Source organism: Sitophilus oryzae, unplaced genomic scaffold (assembly GCF_002938485.1).
Source record: "Sitophilus oryzae breed Bouriz unplaced genomic scaffold, Soryzae_2.0 scaffold_172_pilon_pilon, whole genome shotgun sequence".
NCBI lineage: Eukaryota > Metazoa > Arthropoda > Insecta > Coleoptera > Curculionidae > Sitophilus > Sitophilus oryzae.
In genome coordinates this window covers 2873575-2886215 of record NW_022146424.1, presented here as the reverse complement: position 1 = coordinate 2886215, position 12641 = coordinate 2873575, and the positions used below count along the sequence as shown (strand labels likewise).

Genomic DNA, 12641 nt, shown 5'->3' with positions numbered 1-12641 from the left:
AAAATCGCTGTATTTCCTCCGATTCTGACAGTTGAATTTATTCTCCATTTAAGTTTGTAGAAAATGAATGCGAGCTTTAAACTAGGCTTTTATTCGTCGAACAGTTTAGTTTTATGATGACGCCGACGCTTTCACTCAGCTTTAGACGCCTGTTAAGCTTGCCTGGAGCTTTTATACGCTAATTTGTATTGTGTTCGGATGTACACAAGAGCGAAGAAGAATAAAGATAGCGTCACAGATCAGAGAAATAATATATATTTAACAGTTTTTGATTATAGTTGGAAATATCGGTCTGTTAGAAGCTTCGAATAAAAATATTAAGGAAGGTGCATATTAACCATATTTTCATGCCAATACTGAATCATGGTCTACCTGACTCAAAGAAATATTCCAGATTTCCTATTAGAACATCTTAATTTGACCACCTATATTGATTTATATAATTTCAAATAGTCCATTTTAATTGAAATAAAATTTTGCCAGAAAATTTCAGAAAATATAAATACAAAAACTTTACCTATTTAATTTAAGAAACAATGCTATTGCTTAAGAAAGACGGTTTTTTAATTTAAATTCTTACTGAGTATTTTCACAGAATATTTCCAGAAAATTGTGTCTTTCTCTTTCCGTCCTATTATTAGACTTTCAGCTGACAGATCATTAATCACAATCTTTTACTTCGTGGCATCCGCAAACAGTTTTCGACAAAATATAACTCGATTTGCGGTAACTAATGTCTGAGAAACATTCATTAACATTTGGAAGTATATTTAAAAAAAAACTTTATTCCACGTTATAATTTATTTCTAAAAAAATATAAGAATTTTAGTATTTGGCGTATACAGAAATACAAAAATATTTTCTTTGTTTAATTGCTTCTTCAGATCACATTTTTACAAGTTAAAGCCATGTTGTTTTTGCTTTGTTTAGATTTTTAAGTGTTAATTTTTCATAAAAAAATAAGACGATCATTTATCATAATGAGTGGAATTTACAACAAAAAAAGAACACTAAAATAATATCAAGAAGATATTGTCATTTTAAGAACCACACGGTGTAATTTTTGACATTATGGTAATTTATTATTTGGTCAATTCAATTTAAAAGAACATATATTATTCTTCAATTCAATATTCTCTGTATGTGCTGCACAAGAATAATGTTATTCCTATCCAACTAGACATAAAACCAACTCATTGTATATACATTATTAATTCTATCCTTATTTTTTCAGCATCAGGTTGGTGGCCTATCCTCTCACATAAGCTGGAGCTGGAGCTTAGGGAATTGGGAATCGTCCCTAAGCACTCCTTCGTGTTTGGGAAAGATGCATCCCTAAGGCATATTGAAGGCAAACTTTCAGCCCTTGATAAAAACCCTTGTAGAGGTAAGTAACAGTAGCAGTATGGTGTTTTCTGAGTAAATGAACATATTATTTTTTATTCGGTTAATATTGAGTGAAGTGACAAGATTGACTTTATATATTCATAATAATTTTTTAAAACATTTCTTTACTAATAAGTAAAGTCCCATTTAGAACCTCGAAATTAGTGCAATAAATTAGTGGTTTCAATTATAATTTATACTTAAACCAAACCAAAAACTCTAATTAAAATTAATAGAATATCTTAGCAACAGCGTGGGATAATCAGTTGTATCCATAGAGAAAGTCTAATGATTAGCTTATAAAACCATACATATTTTATTTCGAACCACAGTTTCTCTTGGGATGATAATACAAAATGACTACTTGCAAATATTGAAGTATAATTAAATTAAAAAATTATAGTTATAATTAAATTAAATAATAATTAAATTAAATAATAATTAAATTAAAACAAGTTAAAAGTTTAAAACTACTACCACTAATTTTAACGTTCTGAATGCTTAAGCCCTCATTCAGAACCCCGCAATTAGTGGAATAAATTAGTGGTTTCAATTAGTGTAGAAATTTGATCCCTTAATTGGAATGTAAGCATTCAGAATGTCAAAATTAGCGCAAGAAATTTTTTAAAATTACTGGAAAAAGTTACCAAACTTTTAACATTTCCACTAATTATACTTCAACACTTGCGAGTAATGTCATGGCCAGATTGGCCTTTTATTATCATACGTCAAGAGAAAATCTGGTTAGAAATCAAAAGTTTGTTGTTTTATAAGCTAAATTTTAGGCTTTCTCTATGTATACAACATATTACTGCAAGCTGGTTGCTAGAATAGGTTGTTGACATATAGGATATTAGTTTTAATTGTGTTTTTACACATTGTGAATGATCGTAAACTAAAAAGTATAAAGTGTAATTGAAACCACTAATTTATTCCACTAATTGCGAGGTTCTGAATGAAGCTTTACATTGAAATTAGACTAAACGTCTACCCTAATTGAAACCAGTAATTTTGGGATTTTGGAGAGGAACTCTAACGGTTTTTACAGCGCACGCCAGAATAGCTCGCCAAATGGCAGTTTTTTTACTTACTTGACACTTATAGTTATATTTTGGTCAATTCACACAATATCTTTATAAATTATAGCCTATGTGTTATTCTGATGTATAAGCTATATGAATGTAAAGTTTCATTAAAATCCATTAAGTAGTTTTTGCGTGAAAGCAAGAGTAACAAACATCAATACATACAAACTTTCACGTTTATCATATTAGTAAGGATGGTCTCTACCTAGTTGATTTCTTTTTCTGGAACAGCCTACATTTTAGGACTGCCAAAGAAGAGACACCTATTTAGATGTATACTAAACATTAAAGAAAACAATGTAATAAATCAAAAATTTAATCAATTTAAGCGTTAATCTAACATAAAGCTCAATTAAGTCAGACCTTTGTACCATATTCCCTAATAAATTCAACTTTTAACGAACAAATTTTTAATTAAATTCTTTTGTTCAAAAGGCATAAATCATCTCTCTGCGCAAACACGGTGCCAGTTATTTACCAAAACGATTTAATTGGCTGATAATATGATTGAATAATTGATCATTCAGAAGCTGACTTCAATTTAGAGCTGGCCAGCATTTTTATTCTGTTCTGTATCCTTTTTTGTTCTTTTTTCTCTGGTATTTTTTTATAGCCATTGGGGAATTTTAATTTTTAACGAATAATCTTGTTTATCACTAGGTTCGTACTCTTCTTTATTTTTAATAATTAAATTTTTTGTGTCTGGAATCGTTCTGTCATTTTCTAATCTTTCTATAATAATTATATTAATGCATATATAAAAGAAACAAGTTTAGATTGGAAAGTGCCGATAAGGACAATGTAAATACTAGTTGGCGCTATTCTTACGCAACGGTCGCTCTCCAAAGCTTTCGGAGCGGTTCGGATTTTTCCGGAATTATGTCGCCAAATATACCTAGTTTATTCAAATTTATTATTTTCTTTTAATTTTTTGGTGTGTTGCATATAAGAAACTTTATTTTATATAACCGACGAAACCGACGTTATGCCACGATCCGCGATGGTTTCTGCAGTTCACAGTTCACACAGCTTTTAAGGACTGTTCAGAGTAGGAGCGATGAGCGTCGCGTCGCGATAGTATGGGAGAGGGTTAAACATTTTAAAAAATCGTAGCTCCAAAATTACAGTAGCTAGCGAAACGCGGTTTTCAATTTAAGATTAGGAATAATATTTGCAACAAAATTTGTAATAACATCAAAATCAGTCAAAGTATTTTGAGATATCCCGTGTTTCCGTAGTATGTTTTTGAGAAAATCCGTGTGGAGAACTCTAAACTCCCATCGGACGCGACCCCAGGTGGCGGATAGGGGAAAAACAAAACCAAACCGCGGACCAAAATTGGAAAAATTACTTTACTTTGAAACTAAAAGAACTGCCTACCAACTTTTTATTAACATATTTTAGTATGGGCGGCTATACGTGCCTCCCGGCGCCAATTTTGTCAATGAGGGCGGTTTTGTTCTTGTTTGCGATTGTTCTTAGCAACCACTATAGCAGCGCCCTACAAAGTATGCGCTCCAAAACAATTATAAGTTTTGGTGGCAACCCTTTATCTACATATTAGTGTTAATTTTGACGTTTTATGTCAATTTTTAGTAAATGTAGTCTAGAAATTGACCTCGCCAAAATTATCATCGATTGTCATTCCCCAGCCGTCTTTGATGCCATTTTTTTTTATTATACGATACTGGTATTTTTATACTGTTTCTAGGATTTATTTTTGAAACTTTCTCTGTTATTTCATCTAATGAAATACTCATTTTTGTATAAAATATTTTTTTTTAAAAAGACGCATTTTCGATGTAAAATAATAAAAACGATTAAATTTGTAACTTTACTTTATTAGCAGCTTAAATTATAATTTACATCTGCACTGTAAGGCTAACAAAGTTCGTGTAATACGTAAAGCGAGCATGAAAAATCGCTAATTGGCTTGATCCCGCAAAAACCTTATTACTAAAATCCGACTAAATGATCTTTTACATGGCGAAGTTGCAACGTGAAAGTTGTTTTTAATTAAATTTTAATATTAACATAATTTAATTCAGCTGCCTCATGTTTGGACGGTTGAAATTTTTGAAAGAAACTTTATATTAATTATTTTTTTATAAAAAAGACTGAAAAGCTTGGGTTTTTACCAATACTAATCTACTTGTCATATCTGAATTATTCATAGCCCGTCCGTATTTCTCTGGTTTAACTGTGTTGTTGATATAATTGGCGGAGCTTCAATTGAATCTTGATATGCATAACGATTGTTTACGTCAACGGCTTAGACTCGACGGACTGGCAATTTCATCTCTGAAATTTATGTCATTAAAATACTGTCAAAAATAATGCCTTTTATTTTTAGTCAGTTTATTCTTCTAATTTTCAAAATACCATTTGGTCGAGAAATCTGTGTCTGGCATCCTTTTTTAATTTTTTATAATTAGCATTAATTTTTGACAAGTTTTATGTCAATTTTTAGTAAATGACGTCTCGAGATTGACCTTGCCAAAATTATCTACGATTGTTATTTTCCAGTCGTCTTCGACTTCGTTTCTTTTTTCGATCATACGATACTTTCTTTTTAAATTGTTTATTTTTGATACTACCGGGTGAGTCTTAAATAAGCGCAAATATATTTGGTGCTGGTAAATCTCGATTAAAGAACCATATTTTCTCTTTGCCGTTTTTCAAATAAGTTCAAGTAACTGATATATTTTATTTTAAAAATTAAAAAAAATAAAATTTTGATTAAATTTTGAGAACCACTTGATTTTTTCTGGATTGTTATTCTTGTAAATTTAATATAAGATACTAGCGTGTACCAGCGACTTCGTTCGCGTCGAATCGATCATTTGTAATGGTGATGATAAAGCAAAGCAAGAATTTCCATTAACATACAAACTGGATAAAATTTTCTCACATTTATGTCAGCATGAGAAAAAACAATATGGCGATATTATTATATAACTTGGTAATATTTGAGGGGTAGTTTCATCTCGTTGGAATTTGACTTTCGAAAAATCCGTTTGCCAAAAATAAGGTTTTTACGTCAAGCAGTTTAAGCAGAATCGTGGTTAAGAAATTACCCAAGTTTTTGGAACACCCTGTATGATTTTTTAAAAAATTTCAAAATATGTAAAAAAACCAAATAAATTATGCTTGTACAAGCGTTTTCCCGAAAGAATAACCGTTTTTTAAATAACAAATATTGTAATATTTGAGGGGCGTTTTCACCATTTTGGAATTTGAGATTCGAGAAACCCCTCCTTATCGAACCTCTACACCCCACAGTCAATCCGTTTGCCAAAAATCAGCTTTAAACGTCAAGCAGTTTAAGCAGAATCGTGATCACTCAATGGTCATATTTTATGAAACACCCTGTATAAATTTATGAAAAATCTTAAAATATGTAAAACAACAAAATAAAATATACGTGTTTAAGACTTTTTCCGAAAAACTCACCGGTTTTTAAATAAAAAATATTTTAATATTTGAGGGATAGTTTCACTCCCTTAGAATTCGAGTTTCGAAAAATCCCTTCTTATCTAACCTCTACACCCTAAAGTCAATCTGTTTTCCAAAAATCAGCTTTTTATGTCAGGCGCTTTAAGTAGGATCGTGATTAATCAATGACCAGGTTTTTCGAAACACCCGTATACATTTTTAAAAAATCTTAAAATATGTAAAAAAACAAAATAAAATATACGTGTTTAAGCGTTTTTTCGGAAACTTGACCGTTATTTAAATAAAAAATATTGTAATATTTGAGGGGTGGTTTCACCCTCTTCGAACTGGAATTTCGAAAAATTCCTTCTTATCGAACCTCTACACCCTAGAATCAACCTGTATGCCAAAATTGAGCTTCTTACGTTGAGTGGTTTGAGCAGGATCGTGATTAATCAGTATGTCAGTCACACTTAATGATTTTATATATTAGTATAGATTATGTTTTTTAATTAAAAATTTAAAAAATATTCAATTTTTTTTTTTAATTTTCAATTTTTTTTTCGCAAACCTCTAGGCGTGTTTCTGGGGTCAAAATATACTACCACCCATAAAATATTTGCTTATTTAAGACTCACCCCGTATAATTTGGAATTTTTTGAAAAAATTTTTGTATTTACAATTTTTTTAGTTTTTAGTTTAAAGGCACAATTTTTTGATAATATAGCAACATAGGTAGTAGATTAAATTTACAAGAAAGTAAACCTAGAAAAAAAATTCTGCGGTTCTCAAAATTTAAGCAAAAAATCATTTTTTTTTGGAAATATTTGCATTTATTAAGACACACCCTGTATATGAAGAGTCCTTTAATGATGCAGAAAAAAACGGCGTCTAAGTGACCTTTGCTAACTGACCGGCTGCTAGGACATATTTGTTTAATATTTTTTTTACTCTATAAATATGCTATTTATTAAAAATAATCAAAAAATAAAAAAAATATATTTTTGGATTTATTTTTTATAGCTTATAGCATATAGCCGGCGCAGCGATGTGAAAGCAAATATGCTACTTGAAATTTTAAATATTTTATTGATTAGCGAAATTTATGTTCAAAAAATATATGTATAGTGTCCATTTTATTCACATATATTTGCATACATATTGCCGGTTTTTATATTTATAAAAAAAGCAAAATATTACAGGTATTTTAATTTGTTGCTTTATAAGCTAGTTTTTTTAAATAGTCATCATTTCTTTAATATTTATTTGTAGGAGACATCTCTCAAATTTGTTAATCTTGTCTGATATAGCAAATTTGTATGAGAGTAATGAGCCATCAACTACATCCCATATGTTTTTATAAGATATTTGTTTAATATTTTTTATTGGCACACTTTTTGTTAGCCATGTTATTTTTCTTAGATCAATAAAACCTCAGCCTATTCATAACCAGCCACCAACTTAAGATCATTTACATGGAAATCTGCGTAGTTAAGTAGATACCTGCTTGCCTAATCTCACAAATTTAGTCATGTTCTGAGCTTCATAGAAGTTTTTGTTAAAAAAAAGCAGGTGTGTACGACAATAAACAAAGCAGGTAAAAGATGAATAATGAAATACTGAAATACAAGCGAAGATGACCAGCTGGTATTAAATGAGCTGTGATCTGAATAAATATGGTGAGTCTTAAATGAGTGCAAATATTTTCAAGGCTGATAGATCTCATATTTTCTCTTTACGTTCTTCAAATAAGTCCAAAATAACCAAGGTTTTTTTGCTTTGAACATTTTAAAAAACGTTTTTTTGCTTAAATTTTGAGTAACACTGGATTTTTTTCTGGGTTTTCTTTCTTCTAAATTTAATCTACTACCTATGTTGCCATATTATCAAAGTATGTTTTTTAACTAATACAAAATGTTCAATTTTTTATTCGCGATAAGCCTCATAGACGTGTCTCTGGTGTAAAAATATACCATCCCTAAAAATATTTGCACTTATTTAAGACTCACCCTATATATTCTTTTAATTTTGTAACTTAATAAATAACTAACAGAATATTCTGGTTCTGCTGGATTTAAACTGATGTTTAAAATCTCATTTCATAATCAAAGACTTTTTATGAAGTAAGAAAATTGAAAGACAATAAAAGAGTTTAATTAAAATGGGATCGATAAAACCGCCCAACAAAATTAAACTCCACTTACATAAGAAGACTAAACGGAATATAAATTCGTATAATGCCTGAGCTATTTTCGGCAACAAAAACAACTGTTAATTTAACCAGAAAATAAAAAGAAATTTACATTTCGAATATTTTGGACTTAGGGAAGAAATAAAAAGAAGCGAGAGAAGGTTTTTTTACCACGATCCCACATAAAATCTGCCGAGATAACAATTTTTAGAATTCTGCTCATAAATTTTGCTTTTTATTAATATATGGAATTCCTAATATTCGTTAAAAATGTAACGAACTCGAATTTTTAGAATCAATTATAACTTTTTACTAGGAAGAGGATTTTAACTAAAGATCTGGTTATGTTAAAAATTCCCTTTTTGTTCTGTTAGTTTTATACAGTTATTTTTAGTTTTTATTATGTCACATTCCAGATACTTTATAACTGATATGTAGAATGTCGAATGTAAAATATTTCGGGGAGGAGTTAATTACCGCGACCTTACAGATTTATTGTGTGTTCGTCTTTCTTGAGTTATAACGAGTTATAATCATCATACAGTCTCAGGGCTTTAATAAAAGCCAGTATCTGAAACGGCTCCACAGAGGCCAGCTGTCCATCCTCAACATCAGTTGTACCAAAGTTCATGGCACGAATGATTGTCGTCTCGGCGCACTCAGTGATAAGGTGTTCTGGTGTTTCCCCATTTTCTCCACAGAATCATAACTGATTTACATAAGTCAGTTTTATGCAAAGTCTATCAATCTAGACAAATATTGTGTAAGGACTTGGATACATTTGTCCTATGACTCAGGGAGGCCTAGCATCCACAGTGCGACTATTTTGTGACAAAAGTTACAAATTGGTTGATCTTGCAACTATTTTGCAACCTCGGTCACGTATAGTTGTGTGAAACCGCACACGAATCGATTCGAATGGAACTAGTTTGCAATCTGTCACAAATCTGTTGTTCGCGACCATTCCCCGCGGTCGCAGTTGTGTTGCAGTTTTAAAATTGCCTGTATTCAAGTGATTTCCACGTAGTTAATTTATATATTTCAAAATGGAAGAGTTAAGAACTGAACATAGAATTTGTCTGTTGAGAAGTTGGGAAATACGAAGAACTCTGTAATTATAAACTTTCTGGGATGCTCCAAGAAAGACGTGATGTAGAAAGCATGTATGGATGGACCCAGTGCTCTCTATGAATCCTGAATTGTCTGCGGTATTTATGATAATTAATGAGGTTTTCATCATCATTCTCAATATTCGGAATTTTTTGTATTTTTTTTTAATTCAACTGCTACATCAACTGATTGAAACTGATTCAGAATGAATTACATTCGTGTGCGTTCAGCAGTTTCATTTTAGTTGGAAACTGATTGTAGAGTAAACTAATTTGCAACTTTTGGTTTAAAATAGTCGCACCGTGGGCGCTGGGCGTACATACACAAGAAACCGTCTCAGATACTGGCTTTTTTCAAAGCTCCACAGACTGTTGTGAGTTATGACTTAAGAAAGGGATGATTAACTACCCCCCTCCCATGCCAATCTACAATCTACAAATACCTACATAAAAAAAATTGTATAACAACATTTTACTATTTATTTATTAATTTTTCACATTGATTGTTTTAATATATATAAACTTAAAGACAGAGACAGAAGTAGATTTTTTATATCATAATTCATTGTTGTTTGCCACTTTTAAACAAATATCATTTGTTTCAGCTCTTGTTTTTTGTTTACCCCCCGACCGATTGGGTTTGTCCATCCTGGAAAGTACAAAACAGCTCAATACCAGTTTAGAAAACAGTTTATTTATTTTTCTCGACATCCTGACTTTGCCATCGTGGAAGTCCAGCCTGGATAAAGTCATGACAACCAACAACAGCATTAACACAACCTCTACATTGTCTTCTCAACCTCAAGACATTCTGCTTTTTCTGGACAGAATTACACTAAACTCAACGATAGAGGAAAATGTAATCAAGAACATTGGTGATAGTTTTAATATAAGTCGGGTTCGGGTACCGCCTTCGTTTGTGCTTGTTGATGTGCAAAATTTGACAATGCGACCTTTGCTCAATGTTTTTGAAACTAACGGAAGTAACGGGTATCGAACTGTAACTGTGAGTGATAATTTTGATCAATGGTGGACTACGCATAAACAATTGGAAGAGTGTGATGCTTTCTGTAAATTTTCAGCGGAAAATTTAGTTAGGTGATTATCAGAAACTAGATTTATTTCTTCAAAAAAAAATCCTCTAGGTATTTCGCTACTTAAGCACTGTAAGAAAATCTACAAAATAAGATAGTTATTTTTTGTAAACACCGCTGCTTTAATCCAACGGAGACCAATTTGTCAGAGGTATTTTACTAATAAAACAAAGTTGTCTAACGGACAGAAAAATGCTTAACGTTTAGGAAAGTTATAGCAAAAAGAAACACAAAGAAACAAAGAAAAAACTATTTTAAATATCTAAATACAAATATTCAAGAACACTTTAATTTTTTTTTCAATAAATACGTCTATTGAAAACCGTTGACTTTCTGTTAAATTGACATTATATCATATTAAACATCAAAACTTACAATTACTAACTGATAACAGCTAATAAGCTAAAACCAAAAAGTCTCAAACTTTCCGTATATGGTTATTTTATTTGTTTTCGAGTTTGTTTTTAATTTTTACTTATGTTTTGTTTATCTATGTTATGTTTATTAAAATCAAAGAAGCGTTAGCCATACATTACTAAACTCTACATTTGCCTGAGCAATACATTTATTTATATTAGACCATATAAAAAAGCCTCTTTTATTTTCGTTTGAGGCCATCGGTCCTTTCAATTTTGCTAGTAGCGAATTACTTAAAGGTTTTTCTTAAAGAGTTGAATCCACCATAGTGGTATATACAGGGTGAGTTTCCTACGATGTTCTCTATGGGTATCTCGGAAACTACTGGAGATAGAGAGTCAGTTAAATGGGGAAAGAATTGCAGTTTTGTGGGGTCATAAATATGCGCCTTTGAGATTTTTGAAAAAGTTCATGGCTTACTAGATATTTCGAAAAAAACAAATTTCGGCTATTTTAAAAATTGTCAATAATTCCATTATAAGCTATTTCGGACAAAAAGTTTTCAGATAAAAGTTGTAGATAATCACATCCTTAATGAGACTCTGCCCTACGTTTTCTTCTAATGCCTGTCATTTTTGACATACGACACAAACATATGTTTTTTTAAATGGAAACCATAGTTGCCCATGACTTCATAAAAAGCCCCATTTTTTAAGCTTTTCAGTGATATAAGCTATAATATGTTTGCTTCGAAAAATTATTGAGTTATAGCCTATTCTTATAATTTTTTAACAATTTCACTTAGTTATCCATGGAAACAAGTTCAATCATCGTTACTCTCGGGTGGCGGTACTAGAAAAGTTTAATTAAGTCGACCGGTCCTTCTATGAGAATAAGTAGTAATTCAGTTTTAAAAAGATGCAACTCAAAACAATGGCGGATTTTTTGAACTTTTTCTAAAATAACTTAAAGTGTATGCAGTGATATTATTTTTTTAAGTTTTAGTTTGTGTAATGTAAATTGTAAGGAACCGTTTAGTAATATATTCTGACTTTTTATAAGTTATAAATCATAACAGAATGCAATCTAATTGAAATTAGTCAAGAAAGATAAGAATTGGCTATAACTAAATTTAACTTTCCTAACATGTCTTGAAAACCGTTCTCTAAAAAACGTAAGTAACGTTCACCGGTCAACGTATCCTCGAAAATGTATGATCAAGAAAAGTTGAACCAATAATCCTACACGCTTTTCTTCATTTGAAATATTCATATTTACAATTTTTGCTTATTTAATTTACAAAGTTTGGATGTGACAGCTTCACATTTCTGAAAGCAAAGGCGATTATACTTGTTTCCATGGCTAACTAAGTGAAATTGTTTAAAAATGATAAGAGTTGGCTATAACTCAGTAATTTTTCGAAGAAAACATATTATAGCTTATATCGCTGAAAAGCTTAAAAAATGGCGCTTTTTATGAAGTCATTGCCAACTATGGTTTCCATTTAAAAAAACATATGTTTGTGTCATATGTCTAAAATGACAGGCTTTAGAAGAAAACGGAGGACACGGTCTCATAAAGGATGTGATTATCTACAACTTTTATCTGAAAACTTTTTGTCTAAAATAGCTTATAATGGAATTAGGGATAATTTTTAAAATAGCCGAAATTTGTTTTTTTCGAAATATCTAGTAAGCCATGAACTTTTTCAAAAATCTGAAAGGCGCATATTTATGACCCCACAAAACTGCAATTCTTTCCCCATTTAAGCGACTCTCTATCTCCAGTAGTTTCCGAGATACCCATAGAGAACATTGTAGGAAACTCACCCTGTATGTTACGGTTAAGGTCCAATATTCGGTTAATATCGACATTACCTGGTTAATCTCGAGAATAACACACAACAAAACAACCAAAAACAAAACCAAACCCAAACCCAAACATTAACCTTTTAATGTCGACATTAACCGTAACATATAGATTT

The 12641-nt window shown here is 30.9% G+C and overlaps 1 protein-coding gene across 1 annotated transcript in view; it reads left to right on the top strand.

Annotated features, from left to right (window-relative positions):
* The window catches only part of LOC115881481 (retinal guanylyl cyclase 2), a 197655-nt gene that overhangs the window by 76100 nt on the left and 108914 nt on the right, over positions 1-12641 (top strand). Inside the window, exons 5-6 of the mRNA XM_030898974.1 lie at positions 1235-1387; positions 9812-10304. Of these exons, the coding sequence (XP_030754834.1) occupies positions 1235-1387; positions 9812-10304 (646 nt within the window). The remainder of the gene's footprint in view (positions 1-1234; positions 1388-9811; positions 10305-12641) is intronic.